At 40.0% G+C, this 20,078-nt stretch overlaps 1 protein-coding gene across 3 annotated transcripts in view; it reads right to left on the bottom strand.

The window, feature by feature from the left end:
- Positions 1 to 20,078, bottom strand: part of EPB41L4A (erythrocyte membrane protein band 4.1 like 4A) — a 215,585-nt gene that overhangs the window by 53,716 nt on the left and 141,791 nt on the right. For all 3 annotated transcript variants that reach the window (XM_034773024.1, XM_034773025.1, XM_034773026.1), the window contains 3 exons: positions 15,122 to 15,213; positions 12,388 to 12,465; positions 8,256 to 8,377 (listed from right to left, as the gene is read on the bottom strand). In XM_034773024.1, the coding sequence (XP_034628915.1) occupies positions 8,256 to 8,377; positions 12,388 to 12,465; positions 15,122 to 15,213 (292 nt within the window). The remainder of the gene's footprint in view (positions 1 to 8,255; positions 8,378 to 12,387; positions 12,466 to 15,121; positions 15,214 to 20,078) is intronic.

Consider the following 20,078-nt stretch of genomic DNA (forward strand, 5'->3'; position numbering starts at 1 on the left):
ATATATATATATATATATATATATATATATATATATATATATATATATATATATATATATATATATATATATATATATATATATATATATATATATATATATATATATATATATATATATATATATATATATATATATATATATATATATATATATATATATATATATATATATATATATATATATATATATATATATATATATATATATATATATATATATATATATATATATATATATATATATATATATATATATATATATATATATATATATATATATANCTGCGGGTGGCTATATTACAACAGAAAAACTTCAAAAACAGACTCCAAAGAGAGACTGCAGAGCTAGAATTGATATGCAAACTAGACACAATCAACTCCGGTTTGAATAAGGACTGGGAATGGCTGAGCCATTACAGACATTGACTCTATCTCCCCTTGTAAGTACTCTCACACCTATTATCAAACTGTCTGTACTGGCCTAGCTTGATAATCACTTCAAAAGTTTTTTTTTTTCTCTTAATTAATTGGCCTCTCAGAGTTGGTATGACAACTCCCACCTGTTTATGCTCTCTGTATGTGTGTATATATATCTCCTCAATATATGTTCCATTCTATATGCATCCGAAGAAGTGGGCTGTAGTCCACGAAAGCTTATGCTCTAATAAATTTGTTAGTCTCTAAGGTGCCACAAGTACTCCTGTTCTTCTTTTTGAAAAGATAATGAGGCCTTTTCTGCTAAGTACTTATCTGAATTGGGGAAGTGTCTGAAATATGGATCTGGATACAGTGACTACTCAGAGATCATGATCAAAATGTGATTTCCTAAATCACCTATCATCTCAGAATCTCACTCTACATACTACTGAGTACATCCTATGGTAAGAGAACTCAAGTGAAACAAAGTGGCTCCGTCATCTATACCCACTGTTGTCAAATCTCAGGATTTCATCATGAGTGTCATGTTATTTGGTATTTTTCTTAAACCCACAGCTTCTGGAGACATGTTCTTCCATGAGAATCTCAGTATTCCTTTAAAAAAATAGTTCTCCCCATACCTGCAGAGAAAAGCTTGAAAATCTGACCTGAGTGTATCCTACAGGCTCAAAAATCAGAAGGCTAATATAAAAAACTCAACACCTATTATATTTGTAAAAAATCCTTATTTTTAAGACAATGTCATGATTTGTTGGAGCCTGACTAATGATTTTGAATGTTTGGGGTTGACAATACTGCATACAAGAAATGAGATGTGCCCTGCAGTATTCCATGATAATATATAGTCCTCTCAGGTGAGGGACTTTGCCTGCATAGGTGTTTGCACAGCGCCCTGATCCTGACAAGACAAGGTATGGTACAGCAACATAAATATTAATGGCCTGATCTTCCAGACCGCACCTAACCTAGGCTGCTCCTAAATCAGAATGGTAGCATTTTACACCCACTACTTTGCACAAGTGTAAACATCTGTGCAAGGCACTAGTGAATCAGGTCCTAAAGAAATAATAATAATAATTTACTGGAAACTATGCATTTTCATTATTGAGTAAACCAGAATCTTTGGGTAGCAGTAGATGGGGTCATATAAACATTGTCCCAGGAAGAATACTCCTAAGGAACTCTTATAATTGAACACTTAACAAAAAGGATAAATAACCTTTTCATCAGACAAATGCATCTAGTCTCCAGCATTTTGAACGCTGCACAAAATGCTATTCTGATCACAATAGAATGCTACAGAACAATGAGGGATCCTGAACACTGCTCCGCTGGTGGCGTTTATGATTTATAACCAGAGCAAATTTTAACTGTAACCCTTTCCCAACTAAATTAAACCAGAAAGTGAATAAGAGCACAGCACAGTCAGCTATTCATACCGCAGACTTCAGCCCATGAAAGAAACTCTCCAAACCTAACACCAAATTAGAAAATTAACCTTGCCTGTTTGGTGCTAGCAGCCTGGAGTGCCAATTACGTTTGTATGAGTGTTTAGCGAGGAGAAAACCAGATTTGCAGATTCTAAGGATAAAGAAAAAAAGTGTGTTTTTTCTCTCTTTTTTAAATTGAAGTACAGTGATTAATGTTTATATTACACTCTTTGGAATTTTACTAAAGTGTTATGGCTCCAAATTCCAAAGTAGAAAAAAATCTAATAGACAATCTATGTAGTAAATGAACAAACACTGGTTAGTGGTAAACATTAACTACTGTGGTCAAACATGGGCCATTTATTTCTCTAAAAATCCATGACTTAAAGTTTTATAGAAAAAAATATTATATAGAAAATCAACACAAGGCCTTGATTCTGCACTCATTTATACTGGTGAAAATCACAGTAACTCCAGTGGAGACAATGAAGATACATTGGTTTCATCTCAGTGTAATGGGAGATCTAAATAAGGTTTTATCCTTAGCTCATACGTCATAGATTACAAGTATCTAGCATATGTTTAGAGCACCCAAATCTCCTAATGTGTCTTGGCTACTAGCTTTTTGTGTGTTGCAGTAAACCAGATAATGAAAAAGCCTCCTGTTATTCACTTTAATGGAACAGATACACATCAAATACATAGAGATTAAAGCTTCCTTGACTGATTTTTCTCTAATACCTGAATGGCTGACATATGTAACATTTTAAGTAAGGGATAATAAGAGGGATGCTTTTGTACAACGTTAATCTTGTTCCTGGGAAGATAATCTGCCAGGCCAAAATCAAACTGTCTATCCCATCAAGAGAACCAGATCATTTCTAATGAATATTTTTAGAAATAAATCTAAAGTTCCTCTCTCTTCACTATGTACACCCCCTCCCCCAGATTTCCATTTTAAGCCCCAAATATATTTAACAAGCACACACAAAAATTAAATGTTTCCATCATTATCCTCTCAGCATCTGCTCCCACTCTTAATATGGGGTTCAGTCACTGGCTGCCATGCTAATGAGTTTAGGCCCATGTGATAATGGGCCAATGTAACAAGGAAGTACTATGAGCTTCTCAGTGTTACATAGGATAGCTAACCCTATCATTACAGTGGTGAGAACAACAGGAGATGGACAATATGTGATAAATTCAATGTTTTTATATAATCAGCCGTGACAATCAGCACGGGGCCACTAAAGGAACTGGGGGTGGCTGGTGGCAGAAAACATTATTTTTATGAGCTAAGGGAGGGAGTAGGGATTTTAAGGGCTACACTGTGTGATTTACACACAGTCCCAATTTGGAAGGAATGTGGAGCAGACCCCTCCCAAGGGGCACTCCAGAATAGATTGTGACTCAGGAAACACAGTCCCATCCAGAACTCCCAGGTGTATGGGGGAGTATGCATAGTGCACCATCCCTAGGCCTGGCTCTCCATCCTCACTCCCCTTAATACTCCCCCAGCACAGGAGCTCTGACTGTGCCTATCCCTTGTACAGGGGGACACAAGCACCAGGCAAAAATCTAGCCCTACATTCAGCTAATTGAGCTGGCTGCAGAAAGGAAAGGGTTTGGGTTTTTTTAATTAATTTAAATAGATTTTTGTAGTGTTAAAAAGCAGGTGATCTATTGAGCCAGGAGGGAGAAAGAGGGAAATTACAGGAGGTATCTTCTTGTACTGAGTAAGAACTATGTGCAAGAAATGACTTGGAGATCTTTTTGGGAAATATCATTCTGTTTTCTTTGATTTAAAAAAATAAAGCAAAAGTTAAACCATCCCCAGCAGGCTGCTAACATAAACGGTGCTTGGCACAAAACGCTTTAAGGAATGTATAATTCATATGAGGAGACAGGCAAAATCAAGTCAAATAAATCAGTGTAAAATGCTGAGCAATGCATGTTTAATTCTATTACGCCACACCAGAAAATATAATACTATGAATGGTTAGTTATCATGACAACAACTGGTACAATTCTAACTATCCTAAAAAATTGTATTTATTTTAATAAGCTATGTCATATTACTCTCCCTGATACTTTAAGCATGGGAAGCTTTAAATAGCTCAGAACACTACTTCATCCTACCAAGCTCATCTCCTAAATCAGAATTATTCTGTAGGATTTAAAGTCTGCTATGAGCTCATATTTTTATCAAATGATGCATAATATGAATCAAGTGAGGCAGAATTGATTTACTGGGTTAACTGGACTCAACACGATTACATTCAAGAAAGAGTCTATGTGAAAAGTGTAGGTTTTATACCAATGAGATGTAGTAGAGCCTGTCATACTCCAGCATGAAGAGAGAAACATTAACCAGCCCTCAACCTCTGAAAATCTTTTTAAACATAGAAAGCAGGCTAACCTTATTTATCAATGTATATGCCCATATGCAAAATGAGGTTTCAAACAGATACTCATTTATATGCAAGGATGTTACAAGTGTCAGGACAGCCTGTCAGAGGAACATGCATGTCTTTCTTTTGTAATGCTTCTTGCTCTCCATGGAAAACATTCTGGCTCTCTCCCCTTTCCCAAGAGGTTAAGTGACATATGCAACACTTATTCGTTTTTGTGGATAGTCATTTAGAAGTAAGGCATACCCATCAACAGAAAGTGGCTGCACTTCTGGGACTCATTTGGTGACAAATGGCTTACTTAGGGTTACCATATTTTAAGTGTCCAAAAAGAGGATACTCCATGGGCCCCGCCCCTGCCCCAACTCCGCCCCTTTCCGGCCCTGCCCCAACTCCGCCCCCTCCCCTGGACGCTTTGCCCCCCCTCGCCTCCCCCTCCCCTGCTTCCCGCGAACATTTGATTCGCGGGACGCCTGAAGCAGCAGGCGGCCCAGGCCAAGAGGCTCTGGCCCCGGCGTCTCCTGCCCAGCTTGTCTCGGGCCCTAGGGCGCCGGCCCCCGTCCAAGCTCCGCCGGCCCCCAAACCCAGCCCCGCACCGCCGGCTCCAGCCCCCGGCCCCGGGCCAAGCACCACCGGCCCCCAGCTCCGCACCGCCCGGCCCACAGCCGAGCACGGCCCCGCCCCCCCGGCCCCGCACCACCAGCCCCCGGCTCTGCATTGCTGGCCCCGGCCCCCGGCTCCGCACCACCAGCCGAGCACCGCCGGCCCCCGGCCGAGCACCGCCGGTCCCTCCCTCCCTATTTTCCCGGACATGTCCGGCTTTTGGGGGGATTTCCCCCCGGACGGGGATTTGAGGCCCAAAAAGCCGGACAGGTCCGGGAAAATCCAGACGTATGGTAACCCTAGACCGTTTACTGAGTACACAAGTTAAATTAAAAATAAAATAATCTACACTTCGGTGCATGGGAAAGAGGCTATAGACATATGCATGTATAAGTGGACATGGGGAAAAAGCTTTTTTTATTTAAATTTGTGAGCTACAAAATTTTGTAAGTCAGCAAAAGAACACAGATATGCACTGCTTGTGGAATTTTGCACATCACTACAGGCAAACAAAAACAGACTAGGTTTCAGTTTCCTCACAACCATAGAAAAATGACAGCAACTATCAATGAGCACCTAAATCTGCCGTTGAAACAATAAAGAGTAGTAAAGAATACAAGACACTCAAGTGCTCATACTAAACAGATACTGGAGATTTATGTTACAGCTGACAGGATCACTCACTGAGTAGCCATGCACTTTTCTGCAAAATGAGAGGAGAGAGATAAGGCAGGAAATGAAATCCATTTCAGACTATCAACAGAAATACTGAATAGTGCAACTGAATGGATGTCTATGCCAAATGTTGTATGCAGTGTTATGTAGCCATGTTGGTCCCAGAATATGAGAGAGACAAGATGGGTGAGGTAATATATTTTATTGGAGAAGGTGGGTGAGGTAATATTTATATTGGTCCACCTTGTCTTTCAAAGTTCATCAGAGTCCTAATGCCATTTTCAAAAAGCAAAAATCTGGCTATGTCTATACCATGAGCTAGAGATGCGATTGTCCTGGTCGTGTACACATACTCATGCTAGCTCTCATCAAGCTAGCATGAGTATAAATAGCCATGTACCCACGGTAGCACTCAGAACGGTAAAGTAGTTCCATCCCTTCCTGAGGGCTGCAACTAACAGGCACAGAGGGGGAAGTACTAACTTTTGCTTAAACATCAAACAGGTGAGACCTGTAACCAGCACAGAACATTCCTGGATCCAGGTAACTGCCTTTTGCATTCCATTCCAGGAGGCTGTAAGCTCCTTCATTAGAAGGAAATGATATTGAGAAAAGCCTATGAAGAAAATCTTTCAGGGTTTCCAGTGCAGTTTTCCCCTCTAACTCTTGTTTAATACAGGAGGGGAACATCTGTCCCATGATATGAATAGCTATATAAACAGATTAGGAAATAAATACATAACAATAATGATTATCATTTATATGGCACTACATTGGTAGGATTTTCAAAAGCTCTCCATGTTGGCCTGATTCTGTTCCCAAATCTACCACAGACTTCAATGGGAGCAAAGTAAAACCTATGCTGAGTGCTTTTAAAAATCCCACTCTATATATTTTAAGCATTTAGACATTAACTAATTAATACTCACAACCCCCTCATGCGAGGCAGGTACAGTAGTAACCATTATTATCTCAATTCTGACAGTTGGGGCACTTGAGGCAGAGAGATTGATTGATTGATTTGCCCAAGACCACAGAGCCTGGTGGCAGAGCTAGGACTTGACCCCAGTTTCCTAGCTCCCAATCCATGCTCTAACCACTAGATAACTATTTAGGTAGTTAGTAAGATGTAAAAAGTATTCTCATAAAACATTACCATTCTATAAATGCAAACGATACAGGAATAAATTAAGATAATGACTCACTGGCATTTATTCCACGATCAAACTGTTGGATTTCAGAGTTGTTGGGATTCTGGCTTTTTGTTTGTTTTGGGGTTTAAGTTTTTTGTTTTGTTTTTTGTTCTCTTCAATATTTTTTCTTATTTTAGTGTTTCCTATTTTTTTCTATAAAAATCTTGTCAAATGTGAATGTACAAATATCAGAAAATGTAATGGAGAAAAGATGAAAATATTAAAGACAACATTAAGATTAAAAAGTAAAAAAATCTAAAATTTTACAACATTAGTATCAGTATAAGCTAGGTTTAAAAAACTGGGGCTCTTGAATGCCTCTAATATTTCAATTACCTTGTGATGAGAGGAAAACTTGGCTAAATTTTCAAGTATTATGGACTAAATCCTCAATCCTGCAAACACTTGTGCACATGTTTAATTTTATGCACATGGATAATCCTATTTAAATCAATGGAACTACTCATGCATGGAAAGTTAAGTACATGCATAAGTCCTCGTATGGATTGAGGCTTAAAATCTTAAAACCTATTGTTTCTATTACTAAAATTCAGGAACTATTTTTTATGTTGGGGCCCATTCCTGTAGTCACCGCTTAGTCCTAAATGTCCCCACCTAGCTGCCAGATCTTCTAGCACCCCCCTGACATTTTGATAATGTAGTTATGAGTTTTCAACACACATAGCTAAAGCACACTGAAAATCCAAAGGAGGGTGGAAACTTAAATTCAATCTAACATCAAAATAAACGCCACAAGTTATGTTGGACTGATTGGACTGTACTGGAGAGAAACAGTGAAGGGAAGAATCCTTGGTTGAAGCAGTGATGCATAATTCTGGGATCCCAGAGGCATTATGTAGGTCTAATGTTCTGCTTAGGACACAAGACCTTGTTCACGAAGTCTTTGGGCTTATCTACTTGGCCCCACATTTCGGACTACGGGGATATGAACTGCAGCGTACACTAGCATGCTGCACTGTAACTCCCCCATGTGGACACTACAAGCACGAACTAAAAGTTTGGGCTAATAAAGTCCTCTTTAAACAGGACTTAAGTTAATGAGAACTAGGTATCTTTTCGTTTCCACCTCCAGCATCCACACAGGGGAGTTACAGTACAGCATACTAGGGTGAGCTGCAATTCATGCCCACATAGTCCGAACTGCAGAGTGCTATAAACATCGCAAAGAAAAGAAATTCTTTTTGATTACATGTTTTCAGGCTACTCTACTATACTGGTTATTTGAGTCTACAAAAACATACTTCTATCACTAATCCACACTCCTTTATCACTTTTATTCATAAAGTTGGAATTCTTAGCTCCAGTTAACGTGAGTATGTTTATGTCAGTCTAAAACAAAAATAGAAAACACATTTTAAAGAGAAACTTCAGGATACTGCAGTAATTTCAGCTTGATTTCCTGAAAACAGAGTGACTCATCTTTGGCCAAAGAAAAGGCTTCTCCTTAGACAAAATAAACAGAAGTGTTCAAATAGGGCTTACCAGTCTGTTGCATTTGTGCCATTCTTTTTGGATAAGTCTTACTACGACTTCTTTCAACATTTTGGTCAGGCCGAGGAAGCTGGACAGAAGGTTCTCTGCTCATCTGCAAAGCTGTCCTGCCACTTGAAAATGCAACAAAATCAATATGATGGATAAATGGAAAATTGAGAAGTGAACCTTAAAGCAATTTAACATTTTTATTTAGAGAAATTATGCTGGGTTGGGACAGCACAGCGAATTAGTTATCAACCTGTTACCCATGGAACCTTGATTCAAGTTCTAATATTCCTGCTCACACAGCAGGTTGTGAAGTATTAACTACAATGCTATTCATTGTGATTTTGTTTCAAATCAAATCTTGGCACAACTGCCAACAGATCATGCCAATCTCTTCTGCTTTTGGTATTTTTCCAACTGAGTGTAAGGAAACAGTTCCAGAATCCACACAAAATGCTACTTTATTGAAAATTAAGACAGTAGCCAACACAGCTTGGCCTTTTTTGTGGCCTCACGATAACCTTTGAGCATGCAATTTTCTTAAGTAATTTGATTGCTGTAATTTTATTTCCTGAATTAATTTTTACAGTCATTTGTCTTACTAAAATATACCTTTAGCATTGCTCTGTTTGAGGCGACAAATGGCTGCCCTAATATTTCACATAATCAGAACGGGAAGGATAAAGTGACACCAAACTTGGTGCAGTGCCAGCCTGCAACAAGCCATTAACACAAAAAAATGATAGGACCTGATTTTCATTTATGCTAAGGCCCCTTTTCATTGCAAAAGGGACCTAACGGTGTGAGAAATTATATTTACACCCATTTTAAAGCTCTGTCACCCATGACTACACAGTGTAAAGCTGCCTTAGCGTAAATGTGAATTAGGCCATGGGTTGTAAATATATGCACTTGTTCCTGAAAAGCATATTGTGTTGTGTACCCAATGCAGCTCTCAATTTTTCTTTTAGATATTAGGAAAAAAACAAAAATAATTAATTACAACCTAAGCATTCCTGTGTTTACAATAATTGAGAAAGATATTAAACATTTTCAGATTTAAACTGACAAAAAATTAAAATCTATAGTAGAGACAAGATTCATAACACACAATGAACAAATAAGGTAAATCTCCGTATCACAAAAAACTGTGGCTCCAATGTGGACCTATGTTACTGAACTGTTTTCAATAAAATTAAGTTACGCTTCCCCTTTCCCTGTAAAAAAACAAAACAAAACAAAAGCAGATGATAAGACTAAAAATTTATTCTATAATTTCTGGATTTAACCTTAAAGTGATATTAACCATAAATGACAAATGCAGGTTTAAACAAAACATCTGTGAATGAACAAATAAGATATATTAATCAGATAGCACTACGAATTTTATTTGTTTTCTGCTGTCATACAATAAGATCAATTAAATACTAACATTATTTTACTAATAACACTAATACTATCTAACAGTATTTCAGTTTCAACAAAAATAAAATGCAGAGACTTTTAATTTTTTTTTATAGATCTCTCTTACATTTATTTTAAATTAAGGTTTTTGGAAATATCATTTCTAGCAATAATTCCCAGTTGCCACATCTGCAGTGCAATGATTTAAAAACACTCAGGCGCATTTCTAATGAGTGAAGAGCAATTATACTGTGTGTTAAACATTGTAATTAGTATTTGAGTTATGTGAACATCCATTTGGATGAACACTTTTTTTTTTATTTCTTTAAACATCAGAAAATATATTTAAGGGGAAAAAACCATCAGAGTGGATCAAAGTATTACTGGTTTTAAGTTTCAAATTATTTTATTCTGCAGGCTAGCCAGAAAACATTAACAAATGTTATAGCTCTGCAACCATGTTAACCTTTGTAACCCTCCAACAGGAGCCTTCATTAATCCCCTTTGGGCAGCACCTAATCTAAACAACTAATCTGATAATGGGGAGTTGCTTACAAACTATCAGACTCCAAACAAACAAATATCCCAGAGGCTAACAAGAAAAGGTTATGACCCCTTCTCCTCAGGCATGGAATTATAGCTTCTGTTTTGAGCTTATATTATACATGCAGAAGTGCAGTTTTATTGTTGCCCCTCAATGATACAACCCACCCCCACCAACAAAAATCAAATAATAAAAAAGTGGGGTAGTGGGAATCAGATCTACAGTGTAAGCAAACAGCTGATGCTTAAGCACATGAAGATGCTGTTAATTACAATTACCAGTATGCATTTAATGAAGCAACAGTTACTTAATCTCAAATACCAACCAATTAAATAATGTTCACTATCATACTGGTAATCAATATGCTTCAACTGTGCAGTAGCTGAACTTTAATGGGATAGTCCCAATCTTTTTTTAAATTCCAAATTATTAAAACACTAACCCATGTCTGGGGAAAACCCTTGTAAATCAACACAGCACAAGTAAGAATTCCTTTTTCCCTTCTGGTGATAAGAGAAGATTTTATCTGGAATGTTTAAAAAACATTTTTGCAGTCGACGACGACCCATTCCAAGAGGTGAATTCATTATCATCACCAGGCACCTTGGTAGGAGACTAGAGCACCAGGGGCAGAGATACTTAAGTGTGGCCAATTGCAACAAAAAAATGTTAAATCTCAGGCCATGGGTGTGATGGAGGCAAAGTTTCTTCTCCTACAGCAAAGCATCTGTCACATCACAATCAGCAGAACTGTTCCAGGCGGTGGACAGCCTGGGTCCTCTCTACTCCGGCACAGAATCAAGTATTTCTCATTGTGAGGAGCTTTCACTCCAGATTCATACATAAGATCACTCCAATAAGGAGTAGATTGGAAGCCCCTGTGGAGCCAGATCCTTCTCTACTAAGATTTTGTTAACTGAGGTTCTGGAGGTGCTTAAGACTTGAGGTTATAGGACTTATGATTTTAGGTTTGTGTTCCTGGGAGGCAGTGATAAGGAGACTGTACTGCATATTGTGACATTCAAACTTGGCCATGGTTTTTCATGAGTATGGTATAGTATAGTACTTAAGATTTGTATTGCACTTTCTGTTCAAATGTTTCTAAGCACCTCACAAAGATGAAAAAGTGTTTTTATCTCCCTTTGACAAATGGGGAAACTGACACTGAGGGTATGGCTACACTATAGGGACTATACTGGCATAGCTCCTTTGCCATAGCTATGCTGACAAAACCCCACACAGCATAGGTACAATCTACATTGATAGAAGGGGTTTTTACGCCAGTGTAGGAACAATAGCTCCCCAAACAATGGTAGCAAGGCTGACGGAAGCATTCTTCCATTGACCTCGCTGCATCTACACTGGGAGTTTGGTCAGCATAGCTACTTTGGTCAGTGGTGTGGATTTTTCACACTCTTGACTGATGTCACCAGGCCTGAGAAAAGTAAGTGGCCTGATTTCCAGAGGTGGTGAATACGTGCAGCTCACACAGAAGTTAATTGGAGCTGCAAGTGTTCGGCACTTCTGAAAATCCCACCATAGCTGATTTATTGAAAGTCACACAGCATATGTGGCAAAACTGGGTCTAAAGCACAGGTCCTCTGGCTCCAAATCTTGTGCCCCAACCATTAGACAAGGAAACCTTAAATTCACCAGGTGGGTTTGAGCTATCCCTAGCTTAAACAAAAAGCACCAGATCCTTAGCCCCACCATGGCTCATTTGTACTGCTCTGGCACCGCTAGGGGCTGTAAAGCTAGTTTAACTGGCCTCCTGAGGAATGTCCATAGTTGGTGGATTTCCCTATTGCTCTGTGCCATCCCTACTGCTAGATCTCTGCATAAGGATCGTGGCCAGGGTTCTTCTGTGCTCTGGTGGTCCACACTTGTTAAAACAGCCCCTTCAGGCCATGGGCTGGGTGTAATTTAGAACATTCCTGAGGCTCCTCTATGTTGTGCTATGGGCTGTACTAGCCCTCATCTAACCCCAGGGATCAGGGAGCCACAAAGGCAACCTTGGCCCCTACCTCATTGCCTCCTTCCCAGTTCCTGCTTTGAGCACAGCTAAGTCAGACCAGAAAATCTGGCCCTACATCTCACATTGTTTAACCTGTGAAATGGAATGTTATTAACAGTTTTTCTAAGGGGAAATGATCTGAATGTAAAGATTTTAAGGTGAAATAGATTTACCTGTACCGATGTTTATAGCCTACAGATCCAAACTTGCTGAATTTTCTTGACAGAGAGTTTGACTCATTTTCTGGCATTCTACATTATTTTAAGAATAAAATGACACAGTAAAATTACATACACTCAAATATATAGTAAATAAACTACCGTAATTAATGTACATTTAAAATGGTTTTAGGATGATGCAATGCTATTATAAAAAAAAGTAATCTCCTCCGCTTGTAACAGAAGTTGTGGGCACAAATTTGCAGGTCCAAAAAGGGGAAACATGGCTCTTCTATAAGCTCCTCCTTATCCCCATGTCATGGCAGGCTCTCCCTGGGTGCTCCATGGGGCTCAGAGTTCCATGAATCCATGCAGGTGAGGCTAGATCTAGATGGACAGGTTCTTTCTGTGCCATCACACCCTTACCCAAACCCCACAGAATATCCCTGTGCAGAGTCCTGGGACCCAACAGCTGAGCCAGCACTCTGGTCATTTAAATACCAATTAATTCCCCCCAGGGTGAACCTAATTAATGGATTTGAACGGGCTGGGGGAGGACTAACAAGCAAATTGGTCCATTAACACAGACTGTATAAGAAGGCACAGGAGAGGGAGGCAGGCTAGCAGAGCCTGGAAAGGTCTCCGGGTAGCGAGATCTCTTCCCTCTCCTTGGCAAAGAACTGAGGAGAAACACACTATAAATAATTATTGTGTATGGATCAATAAGGTGGTGGGAAGAGCTAATGTAACTAAACTGCGCTTAGGTGTTTAACAACTGAAAGTCTCAGAGTCTGTGTAGACAGAACAGAAGACAGGAACAGGATGTTGCCCTGTCACAATCCCCATAAAAGTTAATGCTGACTGAGGGCATATCTACACTACACCAATGGGGAGCAGGAAGCCGATAGCCCAGGGGGTGTAGCCGGGCTCCCAGCAGGGAGATCTATGCCCAGAGTCCAGTTGGCTGCTGTGCTCCTGCTGGGGAATGGGGAGCCAAGAGCCTGGAAGGGGGGGCAGCTGGGTTCCCGACGGGGAGATCCGCACACAGAGTCCAGTCAGCTGCCATGCTTCTGATGGGGACCCAAGAGTTCGGGGCAAGCCAGGCTCCCAGCAAGGAGATCTGCATCCTGTGTCCAGTCAGCTGCCCTGTTCCCAGCAGGGAGCCGAGAAGCCGGTGTGACTGCCCCGTTCCTGGCGAAGAGCCCAGGCAGCAGCCCAGATCGGAGCAGGGAGCTGGGAGCCTGGGCAGCAGCCTGGCTGGGAGCCGGGAGCTGGAACACAGGGGGCAGCAGGGCTCCCTGTGAGGAGTGGGGAGCCCAGGCGGCAGCCTGAGCGGGAACCTGGGTGGCAGCCTGGCTTACAGCGGAGACCGGGCAGCAGCCTGGCTGGGGAGCTGGCTTTCTTGTTAATTTCATGGCTCCAGCAGAGCCCCCTGGAACATTCCTCTGCACCCCCCTAGGGTCCTGCCCCACAGTTTGGGGAACACAGGGCTACAGACAGGAACGCTGTGTTGCCCTAACTACACTGACATAAGCCCTATGCCTCTCGTGGAGATGAAGTTATGATGTCGGCATAGGATGGCACTTATATCGGCGGGAGCAAGACTGTAGGGTATACACTGACATAGTTAGGTTTACGTGAGCTGCCTTAGGTCGATCTAATGCTGCAATGCTGCAAGGCCTGAGGCACTGTTAACTTGTGCAAGTTCCTCCTTTGTAACGTGGATTACCCTTGAGTCATGCACTGGGATCAGCAGCTGATGGAGGAAGAGGGCCGGCAGCACAGCTCCCATATTAGCTGAGGAACAGGAGGCAGTACAAAGCTACAGGGTCTTGAATAGCCTTTGCCTCCTGTTACTCCCCCAAGTGCCATAGTTTTGGAGGTCCAAAGACCTTGCCACTTCTTTGGTGGTGGGAAAAACCCTGCAAACTTCTATCCCATGAAAGAATGGTGAATACATTCTGAGAGTGTGAAGTCATGGAGCTTCCTCATCTTTACACTGGGAGAACACATCTAAGTGAGCATTGTGCTCATTGTTGAGGGCATGTCAGTGTTGCAATATTATGAGGGCAGGACTTTCACAGGGGTTTGTAACACAACTGAACAAATTTGCTTCCAACTGAAACTTGCTTTGCACAGGGACATGCCCATATAATTTAAAGATGCATGCATAGAACTCAGGATTTGCTGTACGCTGTCATGCAGTACAACAGTGCAGCTTGTCCCTTTGAGGGCCCGGACACCTGGGGCCAACCTGCAATTTATCAGACACAAATGGGGAAGTGGCCAGGGAGCAGGGGTTCAGGTGTGCCTTACAGAGGGGCTGAGAGAGGTCAGTTGAGTGAGAACTACAGGAGGGAGGTGGGCTTCTGCAGTAGGCCCCGAAGCAGGGGGGATTGAAAGGAAGGGGGTTTCCCCTTTCCAGCACTGTGAGAGTCAAAGGGAAAAGCCTCTGGGAGCTACAGCCCAAGGTGAGCAGAGGAAATGCTTTTTGTGTTTGATGTTTTTGCCTACATTCTATAGTAGAAGAATAAAACTATGCCCGGAAAGAGACTTGGGCAGGGCATGTCTCACAGAGGAGCCCAGAATCAGGAGGGCATAAGAGTGGCTTAAGGCCACCCTAACCCCTCATCCCCTGTGCTGTGAGTCTGTGCTATGCTTCTGAGAGGTGCAGCAAGAATCTTAGCCAGCAAGTTTATCTTCTGTTGTCATAACATAGTAAAACCTTAATACCTTTATCTCCACTCACCTGAAGAACATATGGTGTTCTACACAGCATTTCCAAAGATGTTTGCATGTGGTTTTGTTACGTGCTTCAAAAAAGAAGGATGTTTCATTGCACTGAAATAAAAAGAGACAACATTACTATGAAAGATTCTTCCTATGGAGTGGATTTTCACTTGCCGAACTACACGTTTGGGGCCTGATTCTCCTCTCCCTTGTGCCAGTATAAATCAGGAGAAACTTCACTGAGGTCAACAATGACATACTGGTGTATGTGAGAGGAGAAGCAGGCCCTAGAAATGTATAAAACTTAATTTAAAATAGAATCAGAGAAACTACTTTGTTTGTCACTTCTGGTTTGATGTATTATATTACTAACAAGTATTTTACTAGCAAAAGCCCATATTTTTTCATATATTCTATTAGTGATGTTTTCTCAAACCACACCTTAAAAGGCCAATCAGAAGCACACATTTCCCCCCAAAATAATTTTTCATTTTATTACATTAAAATTTGTGTGAGATTACAACACTCAATTTATCTGAAACTTCAGACAGTAAAAGTAAGTAACATTTATAACTTAATACTTATAAACAACCAGGTCCTGGGCAAATGACATTAGTAAAACTGTGTGCAAATCAGTGACTAGGATCTTGTAAAGGCTTTATTTACTAATGCACAGAGGAAAGGACAACAGGGAGCAGAGAAAAAACATAAATGAAGGTAAGAATAAGGCAGGTGGGGCAGACTAAATCAAAGCAAAAAGACACAAAAAAAGGGGAAAAATTAAACCTGGAAATCAAGAAGACAACTGGAAGAAGTGACACAAAGAAAGAGAGAACAGGAAAAAAATTAACTAATTATAGAATGCAATGTTTTCAAATATGTGGGAAAGGGAGCAGAAGACTGAAAATCTTGGAAGATAGCAACTGTTGGGAAGGCTTCTACAGGCAGAAAGATGAAAAATGAATGCTCAAAACTTAAAAACTAGCTAGAGATAGATGGAAATCAGTCAGATGGGAGATTGCTATCAGCTTCTACTATCACTGCCATACATGGTATAAAGAAGACTGATGATGATGATGATAATGATGTAGGAGAAGGAGGAGAAGAGAAATTTACAAATCATAAAATACCTCAAATGAAGTGGTGTCAACAGGAAAAGGATGATCAGGTCTGTATTTTTTGATTTTCTTTGCTTACTGAAACATCATTCCTGCGATATATGTTACAATAGGTGGAAGTGTGACCATGCACCTAGTATATATTTTTTAATATTTTGTTTTACAGGAAATCACAAATCTGTGCAGTCTGTGCAGACCCTGGCTTGTGTGTGTTACTGCTAATACCAACCTTCACTACGCATACAATGGAAACTCCATTGTCTAATAAAGTGATTCTAAACTGAGCTATCAATTTCCTTTCTCATAGATTACATTCAAAACCCAGCCTATGAAATAAATTGGTATGTACAGTAGTATGTTCAGCAAATGAAAACTGTGCATATCCGGCACAAAAGGAATTTCAACATTAAGTGGCTAGCTAGCTAGAAGATAGGATTTGGGAAGAAAGGATTCCCCCTTTTTGTAATGCCATCTACCTAGGCCAAGATTTTCAAAATATGCACACCTAAAGCCAAGATCCTAAGCAGCGCTCTATTTGTGCCAGGGCTTGCACGGGCCAAACCCTGCCACCACTAGGCTTGGCAGTTCATAACCCCGGCTCCTCTGGGCTTGCTGCCTGAGTTATGAAAATAAAAGAATTGCTTGAGCCCCGGAACCTAATTGCTTGAGCACCAGGACTTCCTTCATTACAAATTAAGCACTGGTATCAGATTAGCACTGATTAATTAAGTATCAGGGGGTAGCCGTGTTAGTCTGTATCAACAAAAACAACAAGGAGTCGGGTGGCACCTTAAAGACTAACAGATTTATTTGGGCATAAGCTTCATTAAGCACTGATCCTAAGAACTAAGTCTATATTTAGGCATCTTTGTAAATCAGGCCAAAGTGCCTAAACTCAATTGTTGTATGCAGTGTTGTTACAGCTGTATTGGTCCCAGGATATTAGAGAGACAAGGTGGGTGATGTAATATCTTTTATTGGACCAACTTCTGTTGGTGAGACAAGCTTTCACACTTACACAGAGCTCTTCTTCAGGTCCTGAAGAAGATCCTTAAGAAGAGCTCTATGTAAGCTCAAAAGCTTGTCTCACCAACACACAAGCTGGTCCAATAAAAGATATTACCTCACCCGCCTTGTCTCTCTAAACTCAGAATTAGAAACCTACCTTTAGACACTCATGTTTGAAGATTTTATCTATTGACATTAAAATAAATCTTCCAGGATTATACTAATCTTTTTCAACAAATTATAAAATTCAAGACTCAACATGAATAACCTTAAACTTTATCTGTCATCCAGTTAACTTATTAAGGGCCTAGTTCTGTCACTGTTACACTGAGTTTATAGTACCTTACTACCTGAGTAGTCCCACTGATTTCTGTGGGATTATTCATGTAGTAAATTATCGCTCAGTATGAGTGAGACTCAGGTCCTAAAAGAGTTTCCTCAATAATCTGATAACATATAACAAGTGTTTATAAATGGAATTTTACCATTTTTAGTAGCTGGTTTTATAAAATGGATGCCTGCACATATAGCATGATGTGTGGGCACGCATGTAGAGTCCATTCAGGTTTCTCACATTTTTCATTTAAACCGCAGCTACGATTTGCAAACAAACCTGCAAATCATGAACTAATCTAGTGCATTCCCCAGAATCCAAAAATCTCACTGCTAACAAATAAATAGATTACATCCCTTATTAAAGGCTGTCGGGCAGTTCATGAAAGTTACAAATTACTTGCTTGAAAGCCTTTCTTCAAACATGAAACAAGCAATAAACAATAATAATAATAATGGGGGGGTTGCACCGACGATTAGAATAAATAACTAATGTTTCATTCTCTGACAATGACAAAAACATAAGGGATATACCTGAGCCACTTCATTCTTTTAGAGATTTAATGTATATTTTTCCACTACAGAAGATTACACTGATGGCTGGGATATTTAGGTGAAGTTACCAAGGACTGAATATGCCCCCAGATAAGCTGCAGCCTTCACCCAGAGGGACCTTTTTTCCTAAAGACATTACAGCAAAAAGAGGGGCCTGCAATAGGAATCATCACCATTGCAAGTACTGGAAACTGGGAGATGAAACTCTTTCATCTAAAGAGACTGATGTGCTGCAGAGTATAGATGATACTTATATTTGCTTTGCAACAATATATTCCTACAATTAATAAAAAACGTGATCTCAGATATTACTGGTGTCTGGGGGGTAATGAATTCCAAATCTGCCATGCTGGACATACAACAGGAGAATCATACAACATGTGAATCTCTGGCAATCAGGAGCAAAATTCCACCTATTGCAAAATCCAATTCACTCTTATTGTGTGTGACAAATCCAGAGCTAGGATTTTTAATGAAGTGTCAAGTTTTTTTAAAAAAGTGAAACAAGAGAAGCAGATTTTAGGATGTTATGACTGTGTCTACATTAAAATTTATAGACCAGAGTCTCACCTGGTGTAAATGATAGACTGGTCAGACCCTATGGGACTGCGGCAGTCAACATAACATACAGTAACCCTTAGGCTACACTAATTTATGACAGGGACTATTTTGGCCCCCAGCCAGACCACCAGGTTCACAGAAGCAGAAAAGTGATTTACAGTAACTTCTCCTTCTCCCCACTCTTGTCAGATTAATTGAGTGTAAACCCAGTGCAGGTGAAGATCTGGCCGCATATACATTGCCACTCTGCTTCAGTAAGATGAACGATAGCAGAATATACATATTTGGAAGCAGTTGCTTAGAGCGAAACATTATTCTTTGCCAAGTTAGACACATACCTGGAGATTATCATTTGTTTCCTCCAACAGAAAATGTTCTTAAGGGGTTTTTTTTAATGTATTTACCTAATGCATACCAATCCTAGCTTATGCAATCAAGACTGTATTACGGGTTACACAAGGTCACCTCAACTCTACAGTCAAGAAGATAATTATCTTAAAGTACATCATACAACTCAAGTATCAAAATAATAATAAACCTGTGCTATTACTGCATAACCACTTCAAGATTTAAAGTACCTTAGCCTCATAAAGTAACAATACACAAACTTTACTAAACAATAACTCACAAAAGGCTAAAAAATAAACCTGAAAATTAAGCGACCACTTCAGGTTTGCCAAGGAATTTTATTCACTGCACTTTAAACTGAAGGCTGTTTAGTGATGATTCACCTATTGACCACTACACAACTCTTACTGCTACAAGTAGCAGATGGTTGAGTGGGTAAGCGCGGGGGGACGACCAAGTACAAAACTCTCTAGTTAGTGGATCAAATTCTCTGCACTTGCTTACACTCATACCACCCCATTGATTTCAATTTGTGTAAACTGACCCACTATTTGTAATTTTTAAGTAACATGAACAAATTGCAGGTTTCAGAGTAGCAGCCGTGTTAGTCTGTATCCGCAAAAAGAACAGGAGTACTTGTGGCACCTTAGAGACTAACAAATTTATTAGAGCATAAGCTTTCGTGGACTACAGCCCACTTCTTCGGATGCATATGGAATGGAACATATATTGAGGAGATATATATACACACATACAGAGAGCATGAACAGGTGGGAGTTGTCTTACCAACTCTGAGAGGCCAATTAAGTAAGAGAAAAAAAACTTTTGAAGTGATAATCAAACTAGCCCAGTACAGGCAGGTTGATAAGAAGTGTGAGAATACTTACAAGGGGAGATAGATTCTATGTTTGTAATGGCTCAGCCATTCCCAGTCCTTATTCAATCCTTTGTTGATTGTGTCTAGTTTTCATATCAATTCTAGCTCAGCAGTCTCTCGTTGGAGTCTGTTTTTGAAGTTTTTCTGTTGTAATATAGCCACCCGCAGGTCTGTCA

This window comes from Trachemys scripta, chromosome 6, assembly GCF_013100865.1.
Source record: "Trachemys scripta elegans isolate TJP31775 chromosome 6, CAS_Tse_1.0, whole genome shotgun sequence".
NCBI lineage: Eukaryota > Metazoa > Chordata > Testudines > Emydidae > Trachemys > Trachemys scripta.